The sequence below is a fragment of the Panthera pardus genome, unplaced genomic scaffold (genome assembly GCF_024362965.1).
Source record: "Panthera pardus isolate Hobbes unplaced genomic scaffold, ASM2436296v1 HiC_scaffold_4, whole genome shotgun sequence".
NCBI lineage: Eukaryota > Metazoa > Chordata > Mammalia > Carnivora > Felidae > Panthera > Panthera pardus.
In genome coordinates, this window is record NW_026526969.1 from 11,937,538 (window position 1) to 11,955,943 (window position 18,406).

The window sequence follows — 18,406 nt, forward strand, 5'->3', positions numbered from 1 at the left end:
TGAATGACTTGCCAAAGGCAAGGGGTGCAAACGAATGCACATCCAGCGGATTTTCACGGGCACCTGTTTCTGCCCACCTCCACCTCCAACCCCGACCTATTCATCTCTAGGGAGATGGCGACACTTCCTAGGGTGGCGGGAAGGGTACCTCGGTTTCCTTCATCCTCCCACCCCGTGGGGGAGTCAAGACTCCCTGGGTGGTGAGCGGAAAGGCGTCCCTCTCTATGGTCTTACTCCCCAGGTCCCTCCTCCCTAGCACCCGGCGTGCCTCTATGGTTCTTCCTGTCATTAGTCGGGAGGGGGCGCTGTGCGCAGGCGCGGGGTGAAGCCGCGGCGGGGCCGGAAGGAGTGCAGCGGCAGCCTCGGAGGCGGCGGCGACGAAGCTGTCGGCGGCCGCTCCCGGTGACTAAAAGCCGCGGCGACAGAGGCCGCCGAGCCCGCTTGGCGAGCCGGCGAGCTGAGTGGCGAGTAAGTGTCGGCCGCGGGGCGCGTCCAGCTCCTCGGCAGGCCGTGTGAGGCGAGCGGCGTCTCCGCCCGGCGCCTCCATTAAGCCCCGGGGTGGGGGCGGGGGCGGGGGCCTCGGCCGTGAGGGGCGGCGGGGCCGAGGAGTCGGGGGCGCGGGCCTGGCCCGGCGGCCGCCCCAACGCGAGCGGGCCCGGGGCCGCGCGGGGCGCCGCCGAGGGACGCGAGCAGTGGGGCCGGCGGCGAGGCGGGAGCCACAAAGGCGCAGGCGGCCGGCGGACCCTCCCCCGCTCCCGCCACTTCGGGAAGTTTCGCGGGCCGGCCCCGGGCCTGCTGCGCGAAGGCGAAAGCGCCGAAAGACCGAGTTTCCCCGGCGGCACCTCGCGGGAGGCGGCGTCCGTGGAGCCGAGCGCGGCCTGGAGCGCGCGGGCGGCGATGCCCTATGACTTTGAACTCCGGCGCCCCCGGCCTAGGGGCGCCGGGCCTCGGTCCCAAACCCTCCCGACTCGGTTCAGGAGGGCTCTCTTCTCGAGAAAGCCGGCGACTCCCCCCCCCCGCCCCCCAGCCCTTGCGGGGACATCCAAGTGCGTCAAAACCCTCTGCAGCGCGGGGAACGCGAACCCGTCCAATGTACCTGGAGCGCCGCGCAGTGAACGAGACCGCTGTTCCCGCGTGGGATGTGGCTGAATGCTGTGTGGAACGCTCGTCTCAAAACTTCGGGCCGCTCCAGTCTCGTGCGAGGGCTCCCTGAGCGCCGGCAGGGTCCGATATAAACCAGCCAGGGGGCCTTGTAAATAACTCCCAATACCGTGTGATAAGTTCCTGGGTACAGCTTGTCCTAGGCACTCTGCTAATGCAAAGAGAAGATTTTTGTACCCTGCTGGGAGCTGGGAGAGGACAGGGAAGATTTTAGGACCGACCTCAGTCTTGCACGCTTGCCTGAAGACCGCAAAGAAACAACCTTGCTTTGTTCCGTTTATTATTATTATAGGTAATTTATTGGGGCTGGGGGCAGGGGGTGGCGTGAACTGGAGGAAACAGCTAGGGAGCCTGGGACCAGATTTTTGGATCACCTTAACTCTTAACTAGAGCCTAGCGGCAGCACGCGAAAGAAGCCTTCCAGCCCCTCTGGAGGAATCTGATAAAGGAAGTTGAGATACGAGTCAAGGAGACTGCAAGTTTATGAAATAAGGTAGTTGAGTGAGCCTGTGTTTGCCAACTCCGATAGCTACTATTGAACGAGCGTTCACTATATTCTAGACTGTGTTGAGATATTTGCAGACCTCAGGACTAATTCTCCTGCCTGGCAGTGTTATTTTATCTTCATTGTCAGTGAGACAAAACATGACGCTAACCATGTGCTAGACACCGTTTTAAGCATTTTCTTTAAAACTCTCTTAATCTTCAATGATGGGGGTTCTGTTATTGTCCTTGGTTTAAAAAGGAAGAAAATGAGGTGCTGAAAAATAACTTCTTGAGTCACAGAACTGGGTCAGAGCTGGGACTCGAACTCAGTTTGGTTCCATAGTTCGTATTTCTAATTGTTCTGCTATGTCTGTAAATGATGTTTTTTCAGAAAGGTCTTCTGGAGTATTTGCTTTGTGCCAGGCAGCGTGCTATGTCCTGTAGCTATGGAATGAATAAGCTGCAGGGTCCTACGATTTTGGAACTGATGTTAGCAGAGGAGATAGCGATGTAACATAGCTTCCCAAGTAAGTGTAGGTTATTGTGGCAGCCACTTTGAAGGGGTGAGATATGTTGTCATTGGGGATGGTCAGGAAAGGTTTATCTGAGGAAGTCGTTTAAAATGAGAAACTGAAGGATGAATGGAGTTAATTTGGTCCGGGAGGCAGTGAAAAGTCATCAGTCAACCAGAGGGAGGAAGAAGCATGGCATGTTCAAAGGCCTGAACCATTGTCCCTGCAGAATGGTGAATGGGGGAGAGGTGTCAGGTGAGGTCAGCTAGGTCAGCAAGGATCATGCGAGACACCATTTCACAGGCCATGAGATTTTGGTTCTACCATGATGAGATTTTGTGATTTAAAAAAAAAAACGAAAACAAAAAAACCCTTAGTGGTATAGGAAAATACATCAGAGGGTAGAACCTGGAGGCATTGTGGGGTAGCAGGGGCACTGTATTCATGAGTTCATGGAGGATTGAACTGTAAAAAAATCATTGAAAACATTGATTTTTTTTTTCCCTCTTGTGGATGAGGATGTGCTTGCTTAATCTAATTTCTGAACCAATTTTCAGTTGACATTTGAGGAAAATTTTAAGGTTAATATGTTAAACTGTTTAGTGCACCCACGGAAGATCGTTGAGTTTCATTTTTGGTTTAAAACGTTTCCTATTGTAGAAAGACTAACAAGAGGGTTTGGTTTGTTTTGTTTTGTTTTAAGGGAGAGCGCAAGTAAGCAGGGGAGAGGGACACGGACAATTTCAAGAGGGTTCCATGCTCACTTGCAGCCCAACACAAGTCTTGGTCCCATGACGCTGGGATCATAACCTGAGCTGAAATCAAATGTCGGATGCTCACCTGACTGAGCCATTTTGTCTACATGTTAAAATTTGTGCACATTGTGTTTTCTTATTCTGAACTTACTACCTTCCTTGTTTTTAATAGTATCACCATCCTCCAGTCACCCAACATCTAGGTCAACTTTGACTCCTTTCTTCCTCTTTCCCGATGGCTGTTTACATACAGAAGTCCTCTAGAATCTAACTGTGGTTGGTATCGTATTTTTTCCCTCGTCCTGCTTACTGTTATCTCTAGTTCATACTTCACTGCCTCTTGTTTTCTGGGTTTCCTGGTACCAGATATTTGTACAGTCTTCATATTGCAGTGAGGTTGATTTTCCTAAAGTACAACTTTGTGCATTGCTTTCCATTGGTTAGAAAATAAAATTTGAGCCGGGCTTCAGTTATCCATAGATGCATAACAAACCACCCCCAGACCTAGTCACTTAATACAGTTTTATTTGTTGGCAATTTTGTGAGTCAGGAGATTGGGAAGGGCTAACCTGGGCTGTTTTTTCCTGATCCACATGTTGCTAGTAGAGGTGGTAGGGTTGGAGGTTCTACTTCCAAAGTGCTTTTTCACTCCCATGCCTTGTCAGGGACTACTGGGAGGCTGGGCTCAGCCACATTTTCTCTCTCCACGTGAAGTTAGGGCTTTCCGTGTGATCTCTCCAGCAGGGGAGTCAGAATTCTTAATGGTGTTTCTGGGCTCCAGGAGCCCTAGGCGGAAGTGGCTGTTCTCTTAGGAGCACCGGGGGGGGGGGGGGGGGGGGGGTGGTCAGTTGGTTAAGCGTCCAGCTCTGAATTTTGGCTCAGGTCATGGTCTTGTGGTTCCTGAGATCCAGCCCTGCACTGGGCTCTGTGCCAACAGCGGGGAGCCTGCTTGGGATTCTCTCTTCCTCTCTCTGCCCCTCCCCTGCTTGCGAGCACACACGTTTGCTCTCCCTTTTTCTCTCTTAAAATAAATAAACATTAAAAAAAAAAGTTATCTTAAAAGCAAAGTTTGGAACTAGCACAGCATTCAGTTTAGCTTAAATACAGCTATCTTGGCTAAGCTTCCCTAACTATCTGCCCTCTCCCAACTGGGATAGTGTCTTTATCGCACAAAGACTTCATTCTGTTGTGCTAATTTGTAGTGTACTTAATTGTGTGCGTAGTTTCTCTCACTGTCCGGACTCCCCCAAGTTTTTTGAGGCAAGATCCACGTTGGGTTTTCCTGTGACGCATAACAACTTTTTTATACCATGTGGCAAGAACATAATAAATATTTGCTGAACTCTTTATCGTATAGAAAAGTCAGAACGTATAAGAAAGCAAAAAAGTATAACTGCGTGAAACTTAATACTTAGTAATAACCTCACTCACTTTTTGTTTTGTTGATTTAATGCTGATTAACTGTTAGTACAGACTTACAATAAATAGATATCCAAATAGTGGTTAAGATGAGAAGCTAGAATGTGAATGAAGAGCAATAATCACTTATAGACCCTTGAGAAACCGTTCTGGGAAGAGGTGCTGTGGAGCGGTATGACATGGGCATGTCAGCTTCTCCCAGACTATGCCTGGCTCGGCTTTGCCCACCTTCCTCTGGAGTGGCCAAAAAGATTAACTCGTTAAGTGGGAAATATCTTTTATTACCCCAAAATCAGTGTTGCAGAAGTGACCGACACATTGCTGGAGATTACTCTGGAAAGTGGTAACACTACAAAACCCCAGGACCATGCAGTATTATATTAGGAACCTGTAGAAGGAAAAATGGAGATGTAACATGAATAGAAGAATGAGAAGATTATTTATAGTTGAAGAAAATCCTGATGAACTGATTGTGGTCCCTTAATCAGACTCTGGTTCTGTATGGCTCTGTTGAACAGCTCCGGACTCTGACAGAGGAAGATGTTTTTGGAGCCACTCATTCATTCAGCCACTGTGTGAGATGCAGGAAATACAGCTATGAATAAGATAGTCAAGAACATGGTGGAGAACATGATTCAGATGTGGACTTTTTCATATGTTGATACATCCAGCCAAGGAAAAGAAGGGGATTTGAAAAATAGTTGTAGGAGGCAGAAGAAAACACAGAATTGTCATCTAATTTTGTTAAGTTTTTCCTTAGTATATAGTAGTACTACATAAGATTCTCCGCGGAATAATGAAGTGATGAAATATATGCTAATTTTTGGTTCTGGCTTGGAAGCATCAACTGCCTTACTGACTATAGAGTATAGTCATAAACGTACATATGAAAATTTTTACAATACGAGGAAGAGGCAAGATAAAATACTCTCTTAGGTAGCATTTCCAATTTCTGGATTCCACATTTATTTAACCATTTTCTTCAGCTGTTTGATCAAGAACCTACTTTCACAGAAAAAATGAAGTTTCTTATAGAAAGAAGTAAAAGTTTAACTGTGAATAGTTCTAATAAAACTAGTAAAAATTAACCTGGAAAAGGAAAATAAAGCCCTTCCCTCCCCCAACGTTTGTATGTATCACCGACTAATTAATAAACACTATACATCTGTGTGCTTGGGATAACAAAATTCTTGTTTTGTTGGCATTTACCATTTACAAATGGCCTCTGATTTCGTCTTCCACCACAGCCTTACAAGGTAAGAATAGCTGTTTTCATTTCATAGGAAATAACAGTCATAATGTGACACTTGCTGTGTGCCAGGTACCGTGCTAAACACTTTATATATTTAATGCAGTTCATCTTAAAACCACTATTCTCATTTCACAAATGAACTAGGTCGAAGAAATTAAGCAATTTATGCAGTCACTGATTGACTAAATGGTGAAACCAGCATTCATGCTTAGGTAGTTTAATCTGAAGCCTGAATGAGAGGACATGACCTTTGCAGAGAAGCTAGTCAGGAGGAGGAGTTCTGTTGTCAGACTCCTTTTCTCACTGCAACTTGGGGTCTTTTTATGTACCACTCGTTTGTGCGGAATCTTGCTCTTAAAGCACCACAAGTAATCTGTTCAACCACAAGTTTGACATTTTAACTAAATTAGGTAGATGTAAAATGAATCACATTTCTGTTGGATTTCTGTCGTAAAATTGAAGGAACTTTGTGGTGAAATAAGAAACTTGACTAGTAGAATTAAGTGTTCAGAATACTTTTAAAAAATTGTATTTGGAAGAAAAGTAAAGTTCTTGAATAGGTGGCAGTTCAAATTTGACATCAGAGCTCTTACCTTTCTCCTGTGCTCTTTGTAAATGATGTCCTAATTATTATTTCAAGTGAGATTTGTAATTTTTAAAAATTGAGTTACCTTTGTCCAGGTATAGATAACCAGAGAATTCTGTTGTAAGACTTAAAAAGTCTTGATACACAACTTAGTATTCTCTAAGTTGGAAAAATTCTAATGTTAATTTGACTTTTAATTCTTTGTAGACATCATTTAATGAGAAGCCAGGGTCTGGGGACCTACTTTCTCTAAAGCACGTGGTTTCTCCCAGGAAGGCAAAGAAAATTGAGATTTTCTTAGAAGGAAAAACATTGAGTGGGTGGGTTATAGATAGGATCTTGGGACTAAAAGGGCCCCATGGCAGTTAGAATTGTCCTCCTTTCGTTCTTAATTATTTTCATTTTCCTAACGTCCATCAAATTAAAGCAAGAAAATGGCTCAAAAATCAAAGTGCAGGAAGATTTAAAAGTAGTTCTCCCCTCATGACGCCCCAACTACTGTTTCACAGAGGCAACCACTTCTTTTTCTTTTTTTTTCTTATAATGGCTTTTGTTTGCCTAACTTTTCTATTGTGAAATACAGTACACACAAAGAAGTTTCACCCCAGACTGAGCTTGGGCCTGTGCCTAAACTAAACTTTATCTAAATGAAGTCATTCAATACATACTTTCTTGTGTCTGGATTCCTTCACTCAACCTTTATGTCTTGGGGTCCATCCATGTTGTGTGTGTGACTTCACAATAGTTTGGGGGTTTTTTTTGTATCGTTTTTAATTGTGTGAACATAGCACTGGATATCTGTCCATTCCTTCGTTGGTGTGAGTCCTTTTTAGTTTTTGGCTCTTAGAAAAATACTGCCGGGGTGCCTGGGTGGCTCAGTCGTTTAAGCGGCTGACTTCGGCTCAGGTCATGATTTCGTGGTCCATGAGTTCGAGCCCCATGTCGGGCTCTGTGCTGACAGCTCAGAGCCTGGAGCCTGTTTCAGATTCCATGTCTCCCTCTCTCTGACCCTCCCCCGTTCATGCTCTGTCTCTCTCTGTCTCAAAAATAAATAAACGTTAAAAAGAAAAAAAAGAAAAATACTGCTGTGAACATTCTTATATACATAGACCTGGTGCATATAAGCAATAGTTCTATAATCTAGATTGCTAGTGGTGGGCTGTTGGGTCAGAGCATATCATCTTCCACTACAATTTATGATAAAGTATCAGACTTTGTCATATTGTTTTTCTTTAAGTTTATTTTTTATTTATTTTGAGTGAGTGAGCAGGGGAGGGGCAGAGAGAGGGTGAGAGAATCCTAAGCAGGCTCCTCACTGTCAACGCAGAGCCCAATGCGGGGCTCAAACTCTCGAACCATGAGATCATGACCTGAGCTGAAGTCAGACATTTAACCAACTGAGCCACCCAGGTGCCCCTTAGCAATTCTGTGGGTATATAATATCTTGTGAGGGTTTTCTTACCCTTCAAAATGAAACATCCATATTTAAATGAATTTTTTTTATGTTTATTTTTGAGAGAGACAGAAACAGGATGTGAGTGGGTTAGGGGGCAGAGAGAGAGGGAGACACAGAATCCTAAGCAGGCTCCAGGCTCCGAGCTGTCAGCACAGAGCCCAACATGGGGCTTGAACTCACGAGCTGTGAGATCATGACAGCTGAAGTCGGACGCTCAACCGACTGAGCCACCCAGGTGCCCCTAAAACACCATATTTAGAACCACATAAAACAAATGTATGGCGTAATGAATTATAAGATGCTTGTACTCACCACCCAGTTTAAAAAGTAGACCACCCCAGCACCCTCCCACATATCGTGTCCTGATCATAACTCATTCCTTCCCCCTAAAATTATTAGTCTGACTTTTATAGTCATTTTCTTGTATTTCTCTATGGTTTTATCATCCAAGAGTACATCCCTAGGTATTATAAACGCATTTTAAAAATTTGATGCATATGGGACGCCTGGGTGGCTCAGTCAGTTAAGTGTCCGACTTCGGCCCAGGTCATGGTCTCACGGCTTGTGAGTTCAAGCCCCGCATCAGGCTCTGTCCTGACAGCCTGGAGCCTGCTTCTGATTCTGTCTGCCTCTCCCTCTACCCCTCCCTAGCTCATGCTCACACACACACACACACATTCTCTCTCTCTCTCTCTCTCTCTCTCTCTGTCAAAAATAAATAAACTTAAAAAAAAAGATTAAAAAAATAAAGATTTGATGTATGTTTTAAATCTAAGGTTCTTCTTCCATTCCTTTTCTTTTTTCCTTATAACTTAAATGTTGTTGAACCTGAACTGTTTGACCCGTAGTTTCACAGAGCCTAAATATGTGTTCATCAGACTTCTAAGAAATTATCATTCCCCTATAGAGAGAGCCTTTTTAGACAATTTTTCCCCCTAACCCTCCCCATTAATTACTAAGGAATAAGATTTTGCTGGGTGAAACTGAATTTTGAAGAGTCAAGCCATTGTAACACCTTAAGGTCTTTTCACACTCTTGCAGAAGCACTCCCATTGAGGATACATGGTCTGGATTGCATACTTAGGGTGCAATTCAAAATTTCATTTTTTTCCTCGAGCTTCTATTCTAAAAATGTGGCTGAGTCCAAATCCTTCACCAAACTCTGGTTCAGTCTCTTTCACAAGGCTGTAGCTAGTGTGTTCTTTTCTCAGAATGCGCTTTTGTCTTGTCTCTGTGATGTTAGCAGCCAGTGATTTGCAAGGTCTAGATCCAGTAATTCATTAAGGATTACAAAATGATCGTATCTTAATTGAATTTTTTAATTGATATTGGAATACTTTTATAAAGAAACCATTTTCTTACGCTCTATTTGGTTATCCAGTGATTTATAGTTTATAGAGGAAAGACAAGAAAATACCTGAATCTGTGCCTTGATTTTACCAATTTTAAAGATAATGTATCGGTTGATATCATACTGTGAAAATGACCTGTTAAAAAAAAATTATTGGGGCACCTGGGTGGCTCGGTCAGTTGAGTGTCCGACTTCGGCTCAGGTCATGATCTCATGGCTCGTGGGTTTGAGCCCCGTGTCGGGCTCTGTGCTGATAGCTCAGAGCCTGGAGCCTGCTTCTGATTCTGTGTCTCCCTCTCTCTCTGCCCCAACCCACTTGCATTCTCTCTATCTATCTCTCTCTCTCTCTCTCAAAAATAAATATTAAAAAAAAATTTTTTAATAATTACGAACACTCTCTTGTATATATTTTCTTCAGAGAGTCATGTCATATTATTATGTTTATTGGTGCTCAGAATGTTCTATGTTTGGCCAATGGGCACCTCTTCAGAACTTTTTTTTTTCTTTGAGTTATTCTGACAGGACCCAGTCTTTGATAGGTAGTTTTTGATAGTTTCCGTGATATGTGATGGGACAAGATGTTGTAGGCTCATTTTGTACATTTCTTGCTTCAGATATGGAATTAGTAATTTCTCCCAAAAATCCCTGGTTTCTTTTGGTGGGAAATAGTATTTCAAGACCATAACTTAGGGGCGCCTGGGTGGCTTAGTCGATTAAGCATCTGACTCTTGGTTTCAGCTCAGGTCATGATCTCACGGTTTGTGAATTTGAGCCCCACATCGGGCTGTGTGCTGATGGTGTGGAGTCTGCTTGGGATTCTCCCTCTCTCTCTCTCCCTCTCTCTCCCTCCCTCTCTCTCCCTCCCTCTCTCTCCCTCCCCCCCCCCAAATAAATAAACTTTTAAATCAAGACCATGATCTAGGCACTACAGATGCTGATTGCTACAAATAAATTGTTTTCTTCAGGCCTTTCTCTTTTTTTTGTACAGAACTAAAATATTTTCCTTCACACTAGTATTTATAACTTAAGTTTAAGACTATTAGGGTTTTACTTCTCTATAAGTAAAATTTCTTTTTTCTACATGGAGAATCTTGATTCTCAAGGACATAGGGATTAATAGAACTAGAATATTCCATAACTCCTACTAGTTTTTTTTATCTTATATGCACACAGCTATCAGAATGAAAGTCTCAGAACATCACAACCAATATGATTACATTCCTTTAAAATTTTGCATATGCTTCCCCTCCCCATAGTTTTTATAATTGTACTGTATTGTTAGATTTTAGTTAGCATTTAATCTCTGTGCTACAAGTAATTATACATTTAATGTTCACTACCAGTCTTCGTGGTGGTGTCTTTAGTCATTTTGGTTGCCTGAAGTTTATTTTTCTGTCAATTCCTCAGGAAGGACCTGTAGAAGCAATCAATATTCCATAGGTTCTTATATGTTGATAAATTTGTGCCCTTTTCTTTGAAATTATTTTTGCTGGATAGAAAATATCTGGCTCCCATTTAAAAAAAAATTTTTTTTTGAGAGAGACTGAGAGGGGAAGGAGCAAAGCGGGAGAGAGAGAATTCCAAGCAGGCTCCACACTTAGCGTGGAACCCGACTCAGGGACTCCCACAACTCTGGGATCATGACCTGAGCTGAAATCAAGAGTTGGATGCTCAACTGACTGAGCCACCCAGGTGTTCTCTGGCTCCCATTTTTTAAAAAAAGAATTTGACTCCATTTTCTAATGGCATAAAGCATCACTGTCAAAGTCTATTATTAATCTAATTTTCATTCTTTTGTATGTCTCAAGCCCAGGTCCTAAAGGGACCTCTTTTCTTTAAAGTCCTGTAATTTCACTAGAATGTGTCTTGATGGTTGTCATTTTGGGTGAGGTGTTTTTTGTTTTAGGTATATACGGGGTTGTTTCAAAATGTGGTCTTTTAACTTTTTTTTTTTTAAGTTTAATTATTTTGAGAGTGAGAAAGAGAGAATGTAAACAAGCAGGGGAGGGGCACAGAGAGCAAACCAAACAGGCTTCGTACAGTAAGGGCAGAGCCTGACACAGGGCTCGATAACATGAACTGTGAGATCATGACTTGAGTTGGATGTTCTTCTGACTGAGCCACCCAGGCGCCCCTCAACATTTTCACGTTAGGAATATTTTTTTTTACATTTCAGTTTTTAGTATTCTCTTCCCTTTTGAGTTATTCAAGAGCTGCTGTTTGTTATGTTCGACAGTCTTGGCCTTGATTATTTGTTCCTTTGTCTCTTTATTTTTCTATTTAAAACTTTCCTCCTTTCACCTTTTAGTTCTTCTAAGCAGTGTGTGTTGTGTTCATTCACACTTGTGTTCCTTCTAATTTTGTCTTCACTCCTAAAGCTTTTTTTCCTTTTATTTCTAATTCTTTCCTGAGAGCTGTCATTCCGTTTGAGTTTTTTTAGTTCTGATTTATGTTGTTTTATGGCTTGTGTACTTTTTTAGTGTCCTTTAGGTTGTCTCCTCTTCCTGGCATGTATTCATTAATTATAGGGATGTTGTTTTGCTTGTTTTTCTTAGAACTTTATATGAGCTTTGACATCAGCTCTCTTCTTTGCTCATTTGTAATGAAATTGGTTTTCTTGGACTTCCAGGAGAGGAGTTTGGGATAGCTTTTCTAGCTTCACCGAACTCCTTTTTCATGCAGTGTTCAAAATACGATACCTCGGTTCTTGAGATTTCCTGGCTTTGTCCTCTGTTCTCATGTAGACCTGCCTTCTCTCCTTTCTTTCTGTTGTCTCTTTTTACTCAATGTCACTCTTCCCAGCTTTTCATCTTGTAAGGGAGCCCTGCTAGATCAGGTTTGAAACTTTCTGGGTCCTGGGCTGCTTCACTCCTCCCACACCTTAGCATGCATCCCTTGCATTCACCCACTTTTGAGCTGAGCAAACCCCTTCCCGGTGTCCACAGCTTTCTCAGATTAGCCTGTGTGCTTCTCAGTGGATACCTGTTGGTTGTCTGGGGCTTATCCTCATGTCTGAATGATTCCGTGTGTTTTCTGAGGCACAAATGGTACTTCAAAGATCATGTGGCTCTTGGTGATTTGTCCTCACGGGCTCATATTTTGGGGTTTAAGTTATTCTTAGCTTTTTTTTTTCCTAACTTGGAATTTTTGTAATTCTTTTTTTAATGTTTATTTTTGAGAGAGAGAGCGCTGGTGGGGTGGGGTGGAGGGTGGGGGGGACAGAGGCCCTGAAGCAGGCTTCACTCTGACAGCAGCGAGCCCAATGTGGGGCTCGAACTCATGAACCGTGAGATCATGACCTGAGCTGAAGTTGGACGCTCGACCGACTGAGCCACTCAGGTGCCCTGGAATTTTTTGTTTTTAGATGAAAATAAAAGCTTAGGTCAAAAGCTGTGGTGCTGCCATCTTGTCAGAATTCCTTTGTGGTTTCGGTTTACATTACTCTGATGTCTCATAATGTTGGGCACTTTTTCATTTGTTTACTGGCCTTTTGGGTTTCCTCAAGGTACTCAACATTGGGAGTTCGAATCTTTTAGCTCATTTTTCCTTTAAGTTGTCTGGTTTGTTTTTCAATCAGCATGTAAGCATTCTTCATACTTGTTGAATAGGAGCCCTTTGTTATGTGTATTGCAGATTTTTTCTCCTGTCGGCTTGCCTTTCATTCTTAATTTCTCTGGTGGGGACACCAGGATGGCACAGTCAGTTAAGTGTCTGACTCTTGGTTTCATCTCAGGTCATGACGATAGCCATTCTAACAGAGCACAGATGATAGCTTGTGGTTTTGATTTGCATTGCCCTGGTGATTAGTGATACTGAGCACCTTTTCATGTACCTGTTGGCCATTTGAATATCTTACTGGAAAAATGTCTATTTAGGTCCTTTGCCCATTTTAAAATTGGATTACTTGGTTTTGGCTGTTGAGTTGCAGGAGTTCTTTGTATATTTTTGTATTTGAACCCCTTACCAGATATTATGAGTTGGAAATATTTCCTCTCATTCTATAGGTTGCTATAATGGAGTTTTTAAGTGTATTTTTTTTATTCTTTATTTGTTCCATGTGTTCTTTAATCCTTTATTCCTCTTTTATATGTTCTTCTGCAATAATTAGTTATTTTTTAATTATTCTTTTCCCCTACCATTACCTTTTTTGTTATGCATTCTTTTATTATTTTCTTTAGTGGTATTTTCGCCATAAGCTTAGAATGCTACCTTGACCAAATATGTGGGAAGAGTTTCGATAATCCCTCATTCTTAGTATTCTTTTTTTTCTTTTTCAGACCCTTTTGAATAGTCACCATGTTCAGATATTAGCAAGCACGTATGTATATGTCTGCGTTTGAAAATGGCAGAGGGAAACAACAATGAAGAGGTAATTCACTTGAACAACTTTCACTGCCACCGGGGACAAGGTAAGTGTTCTCACTTTCTTCCTTTCATCATTGCTTTCTTCTTTTATGTTACAGTTACATAGTCTTTGTGTTTTTTTTCAAATTTTTTTTTTTTAACGTTTATTTATTTTTGAGACAGAGGGAGACGGAGCATGAACGGGGGAGGGTCAGAGAGAGAGAGGGAGACACAGAATCTGAAACAGGCTCCAGGCTCTGACCTGTCAGCACAGAGCCCGACGCGGGGCTTGAACTCACGAACCGCGAGATCATGACCCGAGCCGAAGTCGGACGCTTAACCGACTGAGCCACCCAGGCGCCCCCATAGTCTTTGGAATGAACCTATTTTGCACCTCGTAGAACCCGGAGACATTTCGTTTTTAGACATCAGAACATCTGATGTAATGGACTCATCAGTCTAAAACTTTGTGTCAAATGGTAATACCTGCTGGCATGAATGAAGTTTAAAAATGTTTCCTCACAACTGGATTCATAAGCTATTAATGAGCAAGCCAAAAAGAGCTGTGAATGTGCAGTCATTGGATCTTAGGAAGTCAAGTGGGAATATAGGAACAGTGGCAGTTCTGTTTTTGAAGAAATGGGGTCTTCAAAGGAGGGCTCCTCCAGGCCTGTATGCTCTAGAGGTACTGAAAGTGATGCTGGAGCATTTTTGCCCCCTCATATGGTGCTTGATTTCATTTTTTGCCAGGAGATTCTGGTTGCCTTACAGGGAATTTTATTTTATTTTATTTTATTTTTAAATGTTTATTTTTGAGAGAGAGAAAGAGACACCAGGGAAAGGACGGGGAGGGAGGGAGGGAGAGAGAGAGGGAGAGAGAGAGAGAATGAGAATCCCAAGCAGATTCTACGCTATTAGCACAGGGCTCAAACCATAAACTGTGAGATCATGACCTGAGTTGAGATCAAGAATTGGACGCTTAACCAGTTGAGCTACCCAGGCACCCCCTTACAGGGAATTTTAGAACATGTATTCATTTTACAGTATTTAACATTTGGGCAAGTTCATTGATTCTTAAAGGGAAAGGAGCCTGTATTTATGTAACATTCCTAAACGCATACGCAATTTTCTGTCAAATCCTACTTCACATTTACACTTAGGCTGAAAGGAAAAAATTCATGCTGATGAGTAGGGAAAAAGTATATTTGACAAGTATAGATTCCATGGAAGAAATTATACCATTTTTTGTTGCTGTTTTTTCCTATTAATGTTTTGTGCTTATGAAGATTATTTTTGTCCCAGTAGAGTGTAAGTTATATACATTTGGCTTTCAGACAACATTTGAAGTTGAACAGATCTTATTAAGCAAATATATTGAGAAAAATAAATTAACATGCTTAAACTAGGCACATTATGAATGCAAAAGAAGTACTAATTTTTTTAGAATTTTATTAATAGTTTATTCTAATTTGGTAGTGAGTGTAACCATAATTCACTGTGAGTGAGAAAGCTTTAAATCTTAGCTATAATTTGTATATGTGATCATTTCTAAAATTTTTCCACATGTATATCAAATTAATGTTGTAGTAGTGTTTTAACTGGGTTTTAAATATACTTGAACAGAATTTCAGAACATCTAATTCCTTTGAGGAAATTACTGACTTTGGAAGCATTTTTTTTCTGTGAGACAGGGTTTATGTATTTTGCACCCAGCATGAGGATATTTTTTTAGGCCTGCAGAGTTGTTTTGTTTTTATTAGCTGTGGTGTTTTCACCATAATTTTTATTGTGCCAACCCCTGTAAGTTTTTTTCTTTTTAATTTTTAAATCATCTTTATTGAAGTATAATTTACTTAAATAAATGCACACATTTTAATTGTATAGTTCGGTGAGCTTTGAAAAATGAATGTACCCATAGACCACCCATTTCTGTCATACCACAAAGGTTCCTTTATGCCCCATCTGTGGTCAGTCCTCACCCCACTCCTGGCCTGAGGAAACCGCTGATGTGCTTCATATAAATGGAACCGGACAGTGTGTACTCTTTATGCCTGAATTTTTCTGCCCAACAGAGTGGTTTGAGATTCATCCATGTTGCATGTATCAGTAATTAAATCCTTTTTAGTTGCTGAGTAGTATGTACCTAGAATTCTATATGCAGTGAAAATGGGCTTAAAAATGAAGGTAAAATAAAGGTTAAAAGTACAAGAATGAAAAAAGATGGGTTATGCAAATCGTAGCACAAAAAAAGAGCTGGTATGTCTATGTGTTATCAGGTAAAATAGACATTTTAGCCCAAAGTAGTAATATTAAGATAGAGTTCATAATGATAAAAGGGTTATTGCACTGGAAAGATAAAACATTTCTAACCTCTATACACTCAGTAACATGGTGTCAAAAGCAAAAATTGACAGAACTAAAAGAAGAAATGGATAAATCCACAATCAGAGTGGGAGATTTTAAATGTATTTTTCACTAACTGATGCAAACATACGCAAACTTTTGTATGAATATAGAACATGGAAGAACATAATCAACAAATTTGACATAATAGATAGGTGGTACTGCACCCAATGTATTTACCGAAATTGACCATATTTCGAGCCACCAAACAGAGTCAGAGGATTGAAATCATATAGATGATGTTCTCTAACCATGCTGGAATTAAGCTGTAAATCAATTACAGAAATATAATTAGAAAATCCCTGTACGTGGAAAACAAGAATACACTTCAGAACAATTTATGGTTCAAAGAAAAAGTCACAATGGAAATTAGAAAATATTTTTAATTGCATGGTAATGAAAATACAATCTTGAAGCTCATGAGATTCATCTAACTGAATAATCTAAACCAGAGCTCAGCAGACTTTTAAGAGCCAGCGAGTCACTATTTTTGCCTTACAAGTCATGTGGTCTCTGTTGCAGCTACTCAGCTATATGTTAAATTGAAGGCAGGGGCACCTGGGTGGCTCAGTCAGTTAGGTGTCTGACTTCAGCTCAGGTCACAATCACATGGTTCGTGAGTTCGAGCCCCGCATTGGGCATTGGGCTCTCTGCTGTCAGCGCAGTGCCTGCTTTGGATCCTCTGTCCCCCTCTCGCTGCCCCTCACCTACGTGTGCTCTCTCTCTCTCTCTCTCTCTGTCTTTATTTTTCTCTCTCTCTCAAAAATAAAAAGCATTCTAAAAAATTATTTTAAAAAAAGTGAAGGCAGCTGTAGATAATATATAAATGAATGAGCATGGCTACGCTCCAGTGAGGACAGGAAGTAGCAGGTACCATCCCACACTGCTGGTGGGAATATAAATTGGCATAATTTGGAAAATCATTTGGCATCGTCCACTAAAATTGAACATATGCTTCCCATATAATTCAGCTCTTCTGCTCCTAGAACGTACCCAACTGAAATGAGCACACCAAGAGACGTGTGTAAGAATGTTCAGTATCCAAAATTGCCGAGACTGGAACCAACCCAAAAGTCCATTGACAGAAGAATAAATAACTTGTAATGTTGTCACGTGCTGGCCTGCGGATAGCAGAGAGAGCTACTGCACATGCCACCACATGGATACGTGGAACCAGTATTTGCAAGAAAGCCAGAAATGAACGCGTACTCAGAAACAAACACAACTAGTCTGTGGAGTCAGGAAGCTTTTAATGTACTCGAAATGTTGTATTTACTGACCTTGGTGATGGTCATCCAGTTGTGGGCCTTTTGTATTAATTCATGAAGTTATATTTTTGATTCGTAGACTTTGTTACACTTTAGTTTTTTAAACTGTTTTTTTCAAAGCTAACGTGTTTATACATGGTGTGCTGGGGGAGTATTTTGCCAACCATTGGACCTCACTATGAGGTGAGAAGCTTCAAGCCAGCTTTTTCATTGGGTCTTCCAAGGTGGTCTCTTAAGTGTTTTTTTTCTCGGACCAGTTCTTCCAGAGAGGAGTCTACAGTTTCCTGCATATGGAATCTAAGACCGGCTGCCAGCATTCTGGGAGCTAAGCAACAGAAAGCACCCAGGGCCTCGTTTGTTACTCTATTTCACGGGCACCTCTTTCCTCTCTTGACCCCGTGCCTGGTGTCTAGTACTCTGCCTCAGTGTCTCTTCACAATGGACCTCCTCAGGGTGGGGTTTTTGGAGTGGCCGAGGAGCTTGGCAAATTCTCTCCCCAAAACCAGTGATAAAATGAGACAAAATTGTCAAAAACAGCCATTTAATGACTGGAAATGACCAAAGGCATATAATGATTGAGAACATTCAGGAAAATCTAGAATTCTGCAGCATGTATTAGGCCAGCTCTGGTTGGTTGTCCCCCCTGCAGGCTGCGGGTTTGAGCCTTCTGCACTAACCTTTTTTAATGTTGGAGAAGCGGGTGCTTGCTGAAGTTAGATAATAGCCTCATATGGCCGGCATATGGTAGAGCAGAGACTTGGACCTCGGAGGTCGAACCTTAGATTTTACAGACTTACCTGTTTTAAACTGCTGTCCCACAGCTCTGTCACAGGGATGAGTCACGTGAGATAATTGGCTTTAGATTGCTGTTCAAATTGTTGGGTGCCATAAAAATAAATGAGGCATTAACCTTGAGAAAGATATTAGAGCTTTAATGGAAAAATTTCAGTGTTTGTAATGATGATGCCTCTTTCCTCGTTTTGGTTTTTTTTTCCCCCCTAACCTTTTCTCTAGGACACTGAATGCATTTTCTCTTCGTTGCTTCTTTTAACCTTTAACATTCCCATGGGTCAGGCAGGAAAAAATTAACAGTTTGTGTTATTCAGTAATTCAAATTGGACACGCTCTATCTTCAGACAAAAAAAAAAGTTAGAAACTTTGAACATATAGTTATCCAGAGAGTTGTATTTAAAAGGAAATTAGGAAAGTTCTATTGTTTACTGTCATGGATGCTAAATGGTGTTTAAAACACTCAACTGTGGGGCGCCTGGGTGGCTCAGTCGGTTGAGCGTCCGACTTCGGCTCAGGTCATGATCTCACAGTTTGTGGGTTCAAGCCCCGCATCAGGCTCTGTGCTGACTGCTTGCTCAGAGCCTGGAGCCTGCTTCCGATTCTGTCTCCTTCTCTCTCTGC

At 41.9% G+C, this 18,406-nt stretch overlaps 1 protein-coding gene across 2 annotated transcripts in view; it reads left to right on the plus strand.

Moving 5' to 3' along the window:
- Window positions 1-324: 324 nt before the first annotated feature.
- The window catches only part of RNF216 (ring finger protein 216), a 144,450-nt gene continuing 126,368 nt past the window's right edge, over window positions 325-18,406 (plus strand). For both annotated transcript variants that reach the window (XM_053894083.1, XM_053894084.1), the window contains exons 1-2: window positions 325-468; window positions 13,256-13,387. In XM_053894083.1, coding sequence (XP_053750058.1) covers window positions 13,321-13,387 — 67 coding nt within the window. In that variant the 5' untranslated portion in view covers window positions 325-468; window positions 13,256-13,320. The remainder of the gene's footprint in view (window positions 469-13,255; window positions 13,388-18,406) is intronic.